This window comes from Pristis pectinata, chromosome 2, assembly GCF_009764475.1.
Source record: "Pristis pectinata isolate sPriPec2 chromosome 2, sPriPec2.1.pri, whole genome shotgun sequence".
Classification (NCBI taxonomy): domain Eukaryota; kingdom Metazoa; phylum Chordata; class Chondrichthyes; order Rhinopristiformes; family Pristidae; genus Pristis; species Pristis pectinata.
Genome location: NC_067406.1, coordinates 83706016 through 83723111, shown reverse-complemented (window position 1 = coordinate 83723111; position 17096 = coordinate 83706016). Strand labels below are relative to the sequence as shown.

General features: G+C 42.3%; 1 protein-coding gene across 1 annotated transcript in view; it reads right to left on the bottom strand.

The window, feature by feature from the left end:
- The window catches only part of LOC127584027 (collagen alpha-1(XXV) chain), a 153603-nt gene that overhangs the window by 108088 nt on the left and 28419 nt on the right, over positions 1 to 17096 (bottom strand). Inside the window, exons 8-11 of the mRNA XM_052040547.1 lie at positions 11722 to 11766; positions 4990 to 5034; positions 2063 to 2089; positions 1894 to 1929 (exon numbers count right to left, since the gene is read on the bottom strand). Of these exons, the coding sequence (XP_051896507.1) occupies positions 1894 to 1929; positions 2063 to 2089; positions 4990 to 5034; positions 11722 to 11766 (153 nt within the window). The remainder of the gene's footprint in view (positions 1 to 1893; positions 1930 to 2062; positions 2090 to 4989; positions 5035 to 11721; positions 11767 to 17096) is intronic.

Sequence of the window (17096 nt, the reverse complement as noted above, 5' to 3'; positions counted from 1 at the left end):
CCATTGATTTAGCAACTTGAAGATGAGCAGGAAGTCCCAAGATGTCTTTGCCAATGACATCCCCTCAACCTGAGAGGATAGCTGAGTGTGGCAAATAATAGTTACATCACTGAACTAATAGCCCAGAAGCTTAATGATCCAGAGTTTGTAATTCCCATGAATAAATTTTAAAAAAAGTTATTTATTTAATTTGCATGTTGTGGGAATTCACTGAGTAGAAACTATCACATTTTCCTATTTATTGGAGTTTATTTCAGAGGTAAAATGTTAGATGCAAAGAACGGGGTGTAGTAAACTGTTTCTTTTTTTTCAATCTACTTATGATTTTATGATGTATTAATTAGTAGAATTAAAGCTCATGATATCATTGAGCTCAGTTCAAATGTTTGGTTTAGGAATCATTCGGCGCCCTTGTGCCGATTCAGTTTCATATTGGACTGTATCTGGCAGATAATATCAAGGAAGCAATTCTCTAAAACACTAGGCTCTTGGGACCTATTGGGAAAGAAGCAGAAAGAATGCAAATCGATCAGTCCCATGTCCTTTGTATCTTGCTGAACTGCCTCACAAAATGGTTGGACAAGCCGACGTGAGGATGCTGCTTTTGTGGAATCCATTCTGCTTATACTCTGGGGTGAATGTCAAAGCAAGGAAATGCTGGACAAAGCTCAATATGCACCCACTTAAATTTCTTTTAAAATCTTTCTTGTGTTTAATTATCAAGAGATTGGGAGGTTCAGATTATATATTTTACTCTTTGTGTCTGTATATGTTAACTGTTATTATTGTAATCCCGATCTCTTCGTATCATGTGTATAATTACTACTGTTATGTTTATTAATTTGAAATTTAATAAAAAGATTGAAAAAGAAAGAAAAAAAACATTATGCACCCATTTCATTATGTCTCACTTTACTGGAGGTGACACAATGAAGCCAGATACAAGTGGAGGGAATGCTGCGTGTGACTTCACAGAAGAGGGAGATTGCCCTTCAGAAGATACACTCCATATTAATGACTGGGATGTATTTTGCAACCTTCCTGTAAAAAGGCGAAATAATAAAGAATTGAAGTCTCAAGGCTTTCTCCAAAAGTTTAATGACTTGAAATTCATCCCTGGTCAGTGGCACTAAATGTCAGCACGTCGGAACCTGGTTTTGAAATTCATTCCAATAACTTCAGAGGCTCAATACAAAGGGCCGGTGTGATTGTGCAGTTCATGTTACTGACTAGGGATGGATTTCCAGACATACCAGCATCAAAATATAGGACTCAGCAGAGTAGGTGCTTGGCGGAGAGTGGATGAAATCAATCACTGAGAAACTCCAGAATCTTAGAAGTACATCCTTGGGTTGGGCAAGGGGGGGAGGAATGATGGTTAAATAGATACTGGAGAGAGAAGAACTCTAGGGGTCAGTCACATCAGACAGATTGGGGAGGTGGTCAGGTGGATGCCATGGAATGCTGGGAACCGTTTGGTCAGATGCTGTGACGTCAGTCTGCTCTCTTGGCCTTGGCATTCCACAGTGTCATGGACAAAGTACTTGGATACATTCACTCTCCACACCTCCCTTCATTTCCTCTGTTTCTCAAGGCCCACAGATGTTACAAATAAGACAGAAGTATCTAAAATGGAGACAGGCAGGCTGCTTAAAATATTAATGATCCACTATGCATGGATTAGCCGCTCCTACTTGCCGCACTCCTCACCAACACACCCACATTAAAGCCTGAGGTGGAACCTTTTTTATTTAGCCTTCCAAATCCCACCCTTCTGTTCCACACCCAGCAGAATGAAGTTATAATTACCGTCACTCTGTTTCCAACCCCCCCCCCCCCCCCACCCTCCCAACCAGCCCATCCTGATCGGCTGAATGCTGCTGAAGAGTTTACCTTTCCTCCTTTGTCACCTTTTGGACCAGCATCACCCTGAGCAACAGAGGAAAGGGAAGAGAAGAGATACAATTTAATGGAACACAGCCTGACTCACAATAGACCGACAGAAGTATAGATAATTTAAAATTGTGCAACGTATAGCAACCAAACAAAGTGGCGCTCTCACCTTCTCACCTCGACTTCCAACATCACCCTGATCGAAAAGGCAGAAAGAGAAAAAAAATCTGAATGTCAACAGGACAAAAGGCAGGGCAGATTTCTTAAAAATTTATACACTTGTTCCAAACATTTAGAATCTCCGCCTACAAATGGAAAACAGAGTTCATTTTGAAGAACAGAGCTCACACTCTAGAAAGGATAGGTCTGCAAAGGACCTGTTGAGTGGAAAAGGACTCCTTTAGTGATTTCTATGTGATCACAGGCAGTGCTGTTTTCCGAAGACAAGGGCTGGACCTTGCTGGACCCAATCTGCAATCCAGTCTCTCCCCACATCTGTACTTGTCTTATATATATGTATAATGCAATCTCTTTGGGTCCTGGAGATGGCTGGCGAGGTCTTAATAGCAACTTGCCTCCTGCAGCATACCACTGAGACCCATCGCAGAATGCCCCGACAGCCCTTAACAGGAGGCAAAGTTAAAGGGTGTCAAAGCTGTCAGATGAAAGTTCTCAACCCAGAACATCGACTGTCTATTTCCCTCCACAGATACTGCCTGACCTGCTGAGTTCCTCCAGCAGCTTGTGTTTTTTTGCTTCATTGATTCCTGCCCTCCTCTGTGCTTCTTAGACCTGGACTACCTACAGTAGGTGTCTCAAGGAACTGGAAAAATAACACCAAAGCTGTCTCTCCAAATTCACTGGAAGGACAAGTGAACCAACATCAGTGTTTGTTCCCAGGACCAGATCCCTAGGCCCTAATTCACTCTCAGTTGGCTATTTTGGAGATTCCATGCTGTCTACATTCCCAACACCAATCTGCCAATTCAGATGCTCTACACAAAGTTCTGTCATGGGAAGAGATCACCAGATGGACAGAGGAAAAGTTCCAAGGATGTGCTCAAAGCCTTGCTGAAGAAATGCAACATCCCACTGGCCCATGGAATCCCTGGCCCATGAGTGCTCAAAGTGGAGAAGGAGCATTCAGGACGGTGTAGAGAACCTTGAGGCCACCTATCTGCAGCACACAGAAGTCCTGTGTCAGTGGTGGATGGACAGGACCATCTCACTAACTAACCACCAGCCCACTCCGTCAGGCAGCTCCTGCCCCATCTGCGGGAGAGTCTGCGGATCCCACGTTGTCACATCAAAACTGGAGTGGAAGCAAGTCATCCTCAATCTCGACAAATTGCCCAAGAAGAAAAATGCAGAGCAGGTATATGGTCCCATCAATCGCTGCACATTGCTGACATTACACTGACATTCAATGTTCTGGCTAATCTCACATCCTAGTTTTGGCCCATCAACTCTCTACTGGCTCACAGAGTATTCCCAGTCACCCACTAATTTTCTCTATAATTCTCTCCGCAAACCCTCCAACTCCCCCCAGAATTTATCACTCACCTACACACTAGGAGAAATTGGAGGAAAATGGAGCAGCCAGGAGAAACCCAGCTCTACCACGGTACAATCTTTCTATAATATTTCTACTTCCAAAAGCCGTAGAATCAACAGCAAAATTGTAGTGTCTGGAGCTGAAATTGCATTGCACAACATTAATAAAAGAGTAAAATCTGACGTCAAGTGGATTAACACTTTCACTAAAATGGAATTTGCTTTGAACGCCTCAGAACATTTGTTTTAAATCTTGAATGCATCCTTTCAAAGCAATCTGTGGCTTAGAAAGTCATCTGAACTGACTTTCTGGCATTAGAACAGTAAAAGCAACCTCCATAAACAACCATTGTGAAATACTCGACAAAAATTGCAAATTAATCTGTGACTTTTGGGCTCCCCCTTGTTACACCACACTGTTTCAGGAACAACACTTATCATTGGACAGATCATTAGCAGGTGAGTTCCCTCACAGTTTTGAATTCAGAAAGTATATATTACATGGTCACACCACAAACAAACATAACTCTTATGAAAAGAGTTGCTGAGGAATGAATGAAGGCTCCTGTGATAGGAGGGGGTGGGCAGAATCCTCCAAATAGAGCAGAGGCAGTTATTGCAGGAAGTTGCCAGGGTGGTGTCTGTAAGGGCAGGAACACCCACAATAAATGCCCACACTTTTGGCAGCCAAATGCCCTTCCAGGCATGAATGCAAAAGACAGAATCAAAATCAAAGGTTCCCCACTTTGTTGGTTGAACTTCTGTGGACTCCTACAATGCAGTAGTGAGATGCAAAATGTCATTGATGGCATATCTCAACAGAAACAACTTATCAGGACCCTGAAGTAAGGTTTCTAAGAGTGAGGGTGTGTCAGACTTTGGCTTTTGTTTCTGCATTTCTTCTGGCAATTCTGGTCACTGATGTTTGACAGGAGATCTGCTGAAGTGAGCTGGTGAGAAAGTGACAGGTTTCCCATTTGGATTGATCTATCTGAAGTTAGTTTTGCAGGGAGTTTTGCTGCACTCTTCCTTTGAATGCAGGAGAAGTGTGTCTGGCTCTTTAAATAACATACAGTTTGAGCCTTCAACATGATTAAAAGCTGTTTTCTTTTAATGAAGGAACAGCACCAGTTTTACTGACATCATGTGGTAGAATATCTAACCAGAAATGTATTTTGGGTGTTGTACTTCTATGGAAGTAATTTGGGCTGCAGAAATATAGCACGGAGGCACACCAAATTTTTGCATCCAAAAAATGTCCTTTTCAATGATTGCTGTTAGCTCCCATTGAAATTCATTATTTCCTGTGATTTGAAAGTGAAACAATAACCTGCATTACAGTTACTATTCTGACAAAATATTAAGTCATTATTATTTAGCTGACCTTAAACATTTTGTTAGTACTGGAGAATGCAGGCTACAATCCGTGAATTGTAGGTATTCTACCCCTATTGGTCCAAGAATATAATTTGTAGATAATACAATGGCATTTTTTTCAGCACAGTACATATAGTATTTAAATATTCTGGAAAACAGACTAACCTTGGGACCTGGTTCACCATCCTTCCCAATCAAACCAGGGTCACCCTGAAAAAGAATTATTAAATGTGAAGGATGTATCTTGGAAACACGGCAAGAGGGCTGGGCTGCAGGTGAGGCTGAAACAACGTGGTTACAAGACCCCCAGCTTACTTCTAGCTTATGTCCAGTCTATTGAGAACAAAGTTGATGAACTAAGGGCAAGACTGACCTACCAAAGAGAACTGAGGGACTGTTGTGTGCTATGTCTCACTGAAACATGGTTCACACCTGCCTCACCTGACTCTGCTATTCAACCTGAGGGCTTCTCGATTCATCGAATGGACCGTACAGAGTCCTCAGGCAAAGTTAAAGGTGGAAGGGTCTGCTTCTTAATCAATAACCTGTGGTGCTCGGACGAGACGATCCTGGCGAGCTCCAGCTCACCCAGCCTGGAATATCTAACGGTGAAGCGTCGACCATTCTATCTGCCAAGGGAGTTCGCTTCAGCTATCCTGATGGCAGTCTACATTCCACCACAGACGGACATGAAGCCTGCACTCAATGAGCTATACTCCATGGTCAACAACCTTCAGACAGGATACCCTGAGGCCCTCTTCATCATCGCGGGGGACTTCAATCAGGCCAACCTCAGGAGTGTGTTACCAAAATACTATCAGCACATCTCCTGCTCCACCAGGGGCGCCAACACCCTTGACCACTGCTATATAACCATCAAAGATGCCTTCCGAGCCACCCCTCGTCCTCACTTTGGTAAATCAGACCGCCAGGCTATGCTCCTTCTCCCTGCATACAAACAGAAACTGAAACAGGAGGATCCGGTACAGAGAGTCGTGCAGTGTTGGCCTGAGGAAGCAGATGAGTTTCTACGTGACTGCTTTGAGACAGTGGACTGGTCCATGTTCAAAGACTCAGCTGCCAGCCTTGATGAGTATGCCACCACCATCACAGACATTATCAGCAAGTGTGTGGAGGATTGTGTACCAAAGAGGACAATACAGGTGTTCCCTAACAGGAAGCCATGGATGAACCGGGAGATCCACTCCCTACTGAAGGAGAGGACTACTGCACACAAATCTGGTAATCCTGATCTGTACAAGAAAGCGAGGTATGACCTTCGTAAAGCTATAAGGGATGCCAAGAGGCAATACCAACTCAAAATAGAGTCCCTGACCAGCCGCCAGTTATGGCAGGGCTTACATGCAAATAACAGGCTACAAGACGAAGTCAGGCTCCATAGCTAACAACAGCGCATCCCTTCCTGACGGACTTAACACATTCTATGCACGTTTTGAACAAAAAGGAAGTGGATTGTCACCATCCATTCTGACAGCCTCCAATGCAACTGAACCTGTGATCACAGTGGAGGACATAAGATCAGTCTTCCGAAGAGTGAACATGAGGAAAGCACCTGGCCCAGATGGTGTCCCGGGCCGTGTGCTCAGATCTTGTGCTGATCAGCTGGCAGAAGTATTTGCGGACATATTCAACCTCTCCCTGCTTCAATCTCAGGTTCCCTCCTGTTTTAAGAAGACCACTATCATTCCGGTACCAAAGAAAAGCAAGGTAACATGCCTCAATGACTACCGACCAGTGGCTCTGACATCCACCATCATAAAGTGCTTTGAGAGGTTGGTCATGGCACACATCAACTCCAGCCTACCAGACAACCTGGACCCACTGCAATTCGCCTAACGCCGAAACAGGTCTACAACGGATGCCATCTCCCTGGCCCTTCACTCAGCTCTGGAGCATCTGGACAGTAAAGACACATACGTTAGACTATTGTTTATTGACTACAGCTCTGCCTTCAATACAATAATTCCAAGCAAGCTTGTCACCAAACTCGGAGACCTAGGACTCAACATCTCCCTCTGTAACTGGATCCTTGACTTTCTAACAAACAGACCGCAATCAGTGAGAGTAGGCAGCAATTCCTCCGGCACGATTATTCTCAACACTGGTGCATGCTCAGCCCTCTACTCTACTCCCTATACACTCACGACTGTGTGACCAGATTCTGCTCTAACTCCATCTACAAGTTTGCAGATGATACCACCGTTGTAGGCCGTATCTCAAACAGTGATGAGTTGGAGTACAGGAAGGAGATAGAGAGCTTAGTGGAATGGTGTCATGACACCAACCTTTCCCTCAATGTCAACAAAACTAAAGAGCTGGTCATTGACTTCAGGAAAGGGGGCAGTTTACATGCACCTGTCTACATCAATGGTGCTGAGATCGAGAGGGTTGACAGCTTCAAGTTCCTGGGAGTGAACATCACCAACAACCTGTCCTGGACAAATCATGTAGATGCCACGGCCAAGAAAGCTCACCAGCATCTCTACTTCCTCAGGAGGCTAAAGAAAGTTGGTTTGTCCCCTATCGCTCTCACCAACTTTTACCGATGCACCATAGTAAGCATCCTATCAGGATGTATCACGGCTTGGTATGGCAACTGCTCTGCCCAAGACTGCAAGAAGCTGCAGAGAGCTGTGGACACAGCCCAGCGCATCACGGACACCAGTCTCCCCTCCTTGGACTCTGTCTTTACCTCTCGTTGTCTTGGTGTAGCAGCCAGCATAATCAAAGACCCCACCCACCCGGGACATTCTCTCTTTCGCTCCTCTTCTATCAGATAGAAGATACAGGAGCCTGAGGGCACTTACCACCAGACTTAAGGACAGCTTCTACCCCACTGTGATAAGACTATTGAACGGTTCCCTTATACAATGAGATGGACTATGACCTATGACCTCATGGCCTCACGATCTACCTTGTTGTGACCTCGCACCTTATTGCACTGCACTTTCTTTGTAGCTGTGACACTTTACTCTGTACTGTTATTGTTTTTTTTACCTGTACTACATCAATGCACTCTGTACTAACTTAATATAACTGCACTGTGTAATGAATTGACCTGTAAGATCGGTTTATAAGACAAGTTTTTCACTGTACCTCGGTACAAGTGACAATAATAAACCAATACCAATACCAATACCAGATTTTTTGGTGCATTAGATCATGGGCATCATGGCTTCAACTTCTGACTTGAAACATAGCAGGTAACCTGTGACTTGATAGCACTGTCAGTCTTTTATAAAGGGACATGTCCTTGTATAACAAGCTCTATATAACAGATATGCTGCGGTTATTAATACAAAGTGGGTCAGCTGGCTGAAATGGAAAAAAAAATCATAGGTACTTGAGAAATTCATCAATCAAGAATGGTAAGATATTTTGTTCATCCATGCACACTATCTTGTGGAATCAGATATTATTTTATTGACTTTGCTGCAATGGAGAAAGTAAGTGTAGCTTTACAGATATCTCTGTACAGTTTGCAAGGGTGACCCTGAGTTTCCAGTTGCATACCATGTTAATTTTCCATCAAATCCCACGCTAACCTTTCTCCATTGACCTCCTATGCTGTTCCAATGATGCCCAATGCAAGCTTGATGAACAGTACATTGCAGCCCTCAGGACTCTACTCCTCAGATGTTGCTGGATACTTCAGTTTCACTTTGTTGTTTTGTTTCTTTTCTCTTCTGTGTCTAAATGCTGATAGCTACAGTAATGATCACTTTGGCACCCCATCACAGACATTCCCCTGTTCTCTCTGCCCTTTGTTACCTCTGAAACTTAAAACAGGACTTTTTTTCTCCCCTTTTCAGTTCTGGTGAAAGATCACTGACACAGAATGTGACCCTATTTTACTCTCCAGGGAATGCTACCTGATCTGCTGACCACATCCGGCATTTTCAGCTTTTCCTTTGGATTTCCAGCACCTGCAACTGTTTGTTCCAACGATTTTATGGAATTTATTCAAGAAATGTCTCCTAACTGATAAATGACTGCTTCCTGGTCCTAATTTTGGAAGGAATTGCCAAGGAATTTTGGAAGGAATGGCCCTGCTAAGGAATTTTATGAACTTCATATATCAGTTGTCCAGTTGACAAAAATAGAAATATCAGTGGAAGACATTGTTTTTCTCTCCACTGATGCTGGCTGACCTGCCGAGTATTGCTAGCAGTTTCTGTTTTCAGTCCAGTGGAAGATAATAATCCTCCCACACCTTCTGATGAGTGTTGCAATAGTGCAGAGGGGGAATGGGGAGATGAAAATTTGTAATGTTCAAGCATAAATATTCTGGAATACTGGAAACAACATGGATACCTACTGTATATACTTAGTAAAAGTGAGGGTGAAGACAATGGGAAAGTGGGCTCACTTTAAGATTGCACCAGCAAAGAGGTGATGGGTTCAATAACCTCCTAAGAAGTAAACTTCTTTTGGTTACATGGAAGAACTATGAATGAGATTGAGCTATTATTTTACATTACTGTGATATTTTGCTAGGACAAAAGCAGGATATGCTCTTACCGTTATTGATAAGATAAGATATTTATTTATTAGTCACATATACATCGAAGCACACAGCGAAATGCATCTTTTTGCGTTACTGAGAATGTGCATGGGGGGGCATCCCACAAGTGTCACTATTCTTCTGGCACCAACATGGCATGCCCACAGCTCCTAACCTGTACGTCTTTGGAATGTGGAGGAAACCAGAACACCTGGAGGAAACCCACGCAGACACGGGGAGAATGTACAAACTCCTTACAGTCAGCGGTGGAATTGGACCCGAGCCGCTGGCGCTGTAATAGTGTTACACTAACTGCTACGCTACCGTGCCGCCTGTCATCTAGATATGAACTCTAGAATGAACACTTCAGAGTGGGGGATTTTCATTTATATGGTATAACACGATCCATGAAGACAATCGGATTTATGTAATAAAATGGCCGCATAAAACCGAAACCATCCGTGACATAGCACATAAGCTTGTGTTTAAGCCACTGTCTCAGGACTTCAATTTAAAACATCGCAGGACTCGGTTAGTAAGCATAGAACCAACTGAATCTTCAGCTGAATTGGGAAAAGAGCACATTGTGGCTTTCACAACAAAGATTTTAGCGGGTCAGTTGAAAGGAATCCTATTGCGGTTAATACTGCTGCCAATTGTTCAACTTCAAAGTCTGTTAATAATAAATGACTGTCTTTTTCAATTGTCCAGACACACTCATCATTCATTGTTTCCTGGAATAAGGTCATTCTGGTGAATCCCCGCTCAGTCTGTTTGATCCAATCACTTAATCATCTGATTTGTTAGGACTGTTACTTGCAATTCTGTGTCTTGTCTTATTTAACACAAACCAGGTTTGATCTTTGCATTTGCCAACATGAAACTATTATTAACATTTGTCTGTTGATGAGCTTATCAGTGATTTCATATTGCTTAAATCATTCCCAAGTTGGCGAGGTCTAGAAACTACTTAATTTCAGGTCTTTTCCAGAAAAATAACACAATGGATACGGCTCCATCACATTCCATGTAGCTCTTCCTGAGGTTAGCACAGGCTCGCGGGTCGGCCAATAGATCCTGCTTTTAGTAAAGTGAACTGAGCTTTGCTGTGACTGAACACTTCTGGCAGTTTTGGGGGTTACTATCCCTGAGTATACACTTCTGATGGACTGATAGAAGTTCATTCTTGGTCATATGTGCTAACTATGCAATATAGTAGTGGTTGCACGCAACTCTTCACTTCTGAAAATTAAGTCAAAGGTATAACACTTCAGAAATAGAGCATAACGTGCAGCCAAAATATGTGCAAATTCAGCACATGCCAATGAGGAGAAATTCCTAAGACTTGGAATTTCACATGGGAGCCTTTGAATACTGGACGATTGTAGATACACTACTGGCGATGTTGTGATATAACGAGGGTGGACTCAGAAAATTTTATCCTGCTGCTATTCTTCCTGAGATGGCATTGGTGGCAGAATTTTGTACACAGAGTGGAAGTCCCAACTATCCTTCTTGTTTATGCCAAGGAAGCCTTTTCCTTATACTCCATACTGTTAACAAAAACATATACTAATCTCTGACTTTAAATTAACAATTGACACAATTATTTGGAGAAGACTTCTCCAAACTTCCAATTTTATTTTGGAAAACAGATAATCCTGAGCAAAACAGCAGATATTCCAAGTGAGTAGCTTCAAGGACAAAAAGAATTCCCTAACAATAAAGAGCTGCAGCCTTTCATCCATTCAGGGATGCCTTGTGTTTAAAATCAGGGGAAATGGCACCATTGTGAACTCCTAAGTCAGTCACAGCAAGAGAGGGTTATGTAAAGGTGCATCCTGAAATGGGCTTGTGTTCATGAGGAATGGAACTGAGATTACTTACATCACCCAGAGTGAGGAAATGTTCAGTGCAGATCCAAGAGACTGCAGATGCTGGAATCTGAAGCAACAAACAATCTGCTGGAGGAACTCAGCAGGTCGAGCAGCATCAGTGGGAGGAAAGGAATCGTCAACGTTTGGGGTCAAAATCCTGCGTCAACAATTGCTTTCCTCCCACAGAAGCTGCTTGATCCAATGAGTCCCTCCAGCAGATCATTTGTTGCTGAGGAAATGTTCAGAATGGGATGAATGTAAACCCAGCTAACAAAAGCAGATGGAGAAAACCTTGATACATTATCCCACCCAAAGCCTTGTGTGCTGCTCCTTTAATTAAAGTAAGCTCAATGGTCAACAAAATACTTTGACCATTATATCAGAGCAATCTATACTGACTTAGAAAAAAACCTTCCAACTGCAGCAGCCTCATTGGATTCCATAAGGTACACAGTGTGAATGAAACATGACAAAAGCAATTGAGAGGTTTCTTACCTTCTGTCCATGAATGCCAGGTACACCGGTGGCTCCTATAGAGCCCTAAAAATATACAAGAAGTGTGCAAATTAGATTCCAAATAGACAGTAGTCTCATTAGTTTCTGCAAAGATGAAACACAGATTATTGCTCCTGTGAAATCTTCATTGAAGCTGCTCTAAGATTTCATTTATTTCTGACAATATCTTTTTTTTACATTATTCTGTTATTTGAAAGAAGTTGCATCATAGCATATTTTCAACCATCCAAACATTGTGTTATATGAATCACAGAGTGCAGAAAGTTTACGGCAGGGCAGGATGCCATTCAACCCATCAATGTCTGTGACAACTTTATGGAAAAGTAATCCAGCTGTAAGATTTGATTTATTGGCTTAGAGACCAACTGAGAATTCTGCCAGTTGTATGAAAGGTTGGTTCTCTGGATTTTTGAGCATAGATTGTGTTCTGGTTTCCTTGAACATCTCCCTCTCCCACTGTGGGTAAAGATACAGATCTACTCACAGGCTTCTTTTCCTGCATCTTTCTATGTGAGTGTTTGCTCCCTTTGTGACTTTCTCTGAATTCTGGCCAGGAATAAATCCAAATGGTGGATGTGGAATATCTTTTGTCTCCACTGAGCTCCATAAGGCTACACTACTCTACAAGCCATTTGGAAGAGGCTAGATGATATCATAACTAATATGCTGCAGGCTCTATAACTGGATGTTTTGAACACTGGCCTGGCTCTGCAATAACAGCAATGCCAATGCTTGAAGTTTTCTGTCATTCTCTAAAAAGAAAGATTTGTATTTATATGACATCTTTCATATCTTCAGGGCAGAGATATCTTTAGTCTGGCTAATCCATGATTTAAAGAACTCTATACATTCTGAAATAACAAAATGTCCATCACATTTGAGTTCAAATTACTACATACAATATTAACATAATTATTAGTGGTGATTCAATAATCCCTTACTCCCCACAAAGTTTATTCCTCACTGGATCACCTCTCTAAAGCATCACCTGACATTACTTTTATTAATTAGACTTAACAGGTGTATTTCTAACATTTGGTATGTGTGCATGAGGCAATATCAATCAGTTGCCTATTAAATAACTTTCCTGATAGATTTCAAGAAAGGACGAAAGGAATTAAACCATAGAACCATACAGCACAAAACAGGCCCTTCAGCCCACCATAATTGATTTAATCATTTTCCTGGTCTAAGGACACAAGAAGGCATATGCTTACTGTCCTCCTTTGCCTCCTGGTCTGACACCACCTCACTTTTAAACTTCTTGCCCTTGGCTTCAAACCCTTCCCACTCCTCTTATCTCTAGAATCTCCCACCCATCTCATCATCCTCCAAGGGTTCTGTGCATCAGTTTTTATACACTCCTTGTTTAATCTCTTTATCATTGAAGCTCCCATGAAGTGCCTTGGAATATTTTATCACGATAAACGTGTCATCCGATTCAAGTTCACAGAAGGTTTCTGTGAACCTGCCTTATATTGGCATGGTTGTCATAATAAAATGGTTACAGCACAGCAGGAGGCTATTCGGCTCATCGCTGTATATCAGAACAACTCACTAGTTCCATACCTCAGCCTTGGCCCCATCTCCATAGCTTTGCAATCTCCTCGTCTACATATATTTATCCAATTCCTTCCCGAAGGCTACAATGGCACCTGTTTCCACCACATCTACAGGCAATGCATTCCAGATTCCAACCACATGCTGTGTAAAGATGCTTTTCCTCATGTCACTGTTAATTCTCTTTCCTTTTATTTTATATTTGTGACATCTAGTCCTTGGCCCCTCCACCAATGAAGATACAGGAGCCTGAGGGCACATACCACCAGATTTAAGGACACCTTTACCCCACTGTGATAAGACTACTGAACGGTTCCCTTATACAATGAGATGGAATCTGACCTCATGATCTACCTTGTTGTGACCTTGCACCTTATTGCACTGCACTTTCTCTGTAGCTGTAACACTACTCTGTACTGTTATTGTTTTTACCTGTACTACCTCAATGCACTTTGTACTAACTCAATGTAATGCACCGTGTAATGAATTGACCTGTACGATTGGTATGCAAGACAAGTTTTACACTGTACCTCAATACAAGTGACAATAATAAACCAATAGCAATACCAATACCAATACCAATGGTGACTCACTAAAATCTCTGATTCCTGTTGCCTAACCAACATTAAATTCTGAGCTTACTGTCCTGCATTGCCTCCCACTGTCCACTCTGTCCAGACCTCTTATCATTATGGAGTGGATACAGGGAAGAATGATGTGAGTAAGTTCAAGCATCTGAAGCTTTGATGATGGGAAGTCCATTGGAATAGTCATCAAAAGATAGGGATAGAGTGTCCCTGTTCAAATATGGCCTGGGAATATTTTTTACACCCAGCTGACAAGAGCAGAAGCAGAAGTTGGTCTAATGTCTTATCCAAAATACAGCTAGGTGGGCCATGTGTTTGATCAAACACTTTGTTCTCTCAAGACTAAAATGAAATGTTTCACCAATGAAAAGGGAATAAGAACAACCGTGTAATAAATGACTGATCCAATATTTCTGGGCCAGGTTGTGCTCAACCCACCCTGGACCTCATGTTTGTCAGCTGCAGGCTCCCTTGCAGCCTCAGTAACCTCTCCCAGCTTTGTTGGATCCACTTTACTTGCGCTCTTCACTCTGTGGCCCTTCTGCAAGGTGAAGCAGGCTGTGGGTGATGACTAGGCCTCAGGTGGTGAAACCTGAGGCCCTGCCCAGAATAGCCCTGGTGACCATTGATAGCTTATTTTAAAATATAGAAGTGTAGTTAAAATACACTAAACTGCTGTAACATAATTAAAAACATAATTATAAAGCAAAATGAAATTAAAATTTAACCTGAGCTTACATTTTTTTAAATGAAAGTTGGTGACTTCCAACCAAATGGTTGCTGCGTTTATGTCAGTCATGGCTGGTACAAAGCTGAGGGATCAGATGTGAAGCGCATGTGCCCTCCACCTCTCAGCTTAGTACAATTTGGAATCTCCACTGGGTCACAGTGGCGAGTCCAGTGGGAGAACAGGACGTCAGATACACTGGCAACTAACCTCTAGAGTGCATCAGACTCCTGCGTGGACAGTGAAGAAACATTGAACATCAAAGGGCAGATGGGCATCATTTCTACAATCTGCCCATGTGTTTTTTTGATGATGTTTCATGAGTATCGTTTAAAAAAATTGCAGCAGTTATTGCACTCTGATATCATCAATGTGAATTCTTCTGTTTCCTTCCCCTGAACTAATTCAATAAAGTGCAATTGACTGCAAGCCATATTAGATATTTGCTTCTGCTCTTTTTCATATGATTTTCTGTTTTAAACTACTTCTCACTTTTTGTCCTCCAGGTCTCCATACCTCTGTTGACCTGACATCAGAGTCTCCCACAGTCAGTCACCAGGAAGCATGATCTCTCCTCAAATTTTCCTTTCCTTAGTGGAGGGGAGGTTGCACCTATAACTTCACTTGTTCTTCAGCCTGCGGCTCTCAGTACTCCATCACTAAGCCTGAAGAACCATCAGTCCTTACTTCCCTTTATCTGTTCTGATGTACTGGGACTGCAGACTTTTATCACAGCAGTGCTTTTCTAACCAGCAACTTTGCCTAAATGTCTGTCAGATCTTCCACGTGAGGAGGTTGCTGATGAAGTTTCATTAATACTTGATGGAAGAAAATTAAGCACCTTACTCCCTTCAAACACTGAGCTCAGCTTTTAATACCAGCTTTCTCGGCAGAACCTTGTGTTCCACCTAACGGCAGACACTAAAGCAAATTAAAAATGCAGTGATATGAATAGCAGATGGAATAGCAGATTATTCTTCCAGAAAGATGTGATGGTATTTTCTCTTGTTATTTTATTGTTCTGAGCATGTACAATATCATATTAACTTGATAAGACTCCGAGAGCCATACTTGGAGATAAAATGCTGTGCTTTGGTGTTTCTATCACTCTTTGTACTTCTGGTCACAATAGCAAGGAGTCTGTGACAGTTTAGTGTGTTAAAACATTAGTTAATTCCTTGACCTTTAATGGTATTTATCCATTTAAACTCTTATGGTAGAGTCATAAACTGTCTCCATGCCAGATCTAGCAAGACAAGAAGTTTTAGATTTCGATTGCAGACTGGCTGGGAAAGCCAAGGGAACCTTTCACTCAGAAAGGACTGAGGATACCCAGGTCTGACCTCCCATAAAGACCAGCATGCTGAGTAGCTCTCCTACATGGTTTCTAAGACAATTTGGGCTTTGAAAATCTGTGGGCTGTAAATCCCAAGTTAAGCTAATATTGTTATTTTTCTACTGGTATCAGACTGGGGTCATCACCTGCCAACAGGTTTCTGAGGAGAGTGCTTGGAGTCACAAAAGAAATATCAATAGACAAGGAATTGCATATATAAATAATAAGGTGGTAACTTGACTTGAAAATGCTATTTTGATGCATTTGGATTATTCTCAGGGAAGGAAGAGATCATCTCTACACTTAAATCAGCACAGACAGTGAGATTTATTCTACAGTATTGATACAGCCATCCAAATGGATGGGGTGGTGGAATGGTAGGAAGTGGGTTCTTAATAATGTTCATCAAAGAGTGATAAGGAGCATATTTTTCTGTTCCTTTTCACTTGTGTACTTGGTTAGTTTCCTTTTAAAAACATGCAAGGTGCTTGTCTCAAGAAACACACAGAGTCATGAAAAATAAAAATACACAAGGGAGCAGGTCAGAGCGGATAGTTCCAACTGAAAATTCAGCACAAACATAGGTGAGGTGGGCTGAAGCGGCTCACTCTGTGCTATACTTTCTATGACCGATGAACTTATTTCATCTCAGAAGGTCATAGAATCATACAGCACAGAAATAGGCCCTTCGGCCCATTGAGTCTGTGCCGACCGTCAACCATCCATTTACACTAATCCTACACTAATCCCATTTTATTCTCCCCATGTTCCCATCAACTGCCCCCAGATTCTAAAAATATAGCTGTTGCCAAGAGAAGGGATTGACTAAGAACTATTCTCCAATTGTTTAAGAGTGAGATTGCCATCGAATCATACAATTGAGTAATTTTCAGTTTTTAAAGCTATATTGTAGCAGCTGCTACCGTGATGTGGAAGTAAGGCACTAGTCGATGAGTTGCAGAACAAAACTGATTTATTTTCCCGCCTTGCGCGGGCCTTTTAAGAGGAATGGTTCCTGCCCACCGAAAACGGAAATGACGTATGCGCTACGTCATCAAACTTTTCCCATGCGCGGGTTCTCCCTATCGCTCAGGGAAGACAAAGGCCCAGCGCCATCTTGGGCCTCGCCGCTCCGACGACGCGC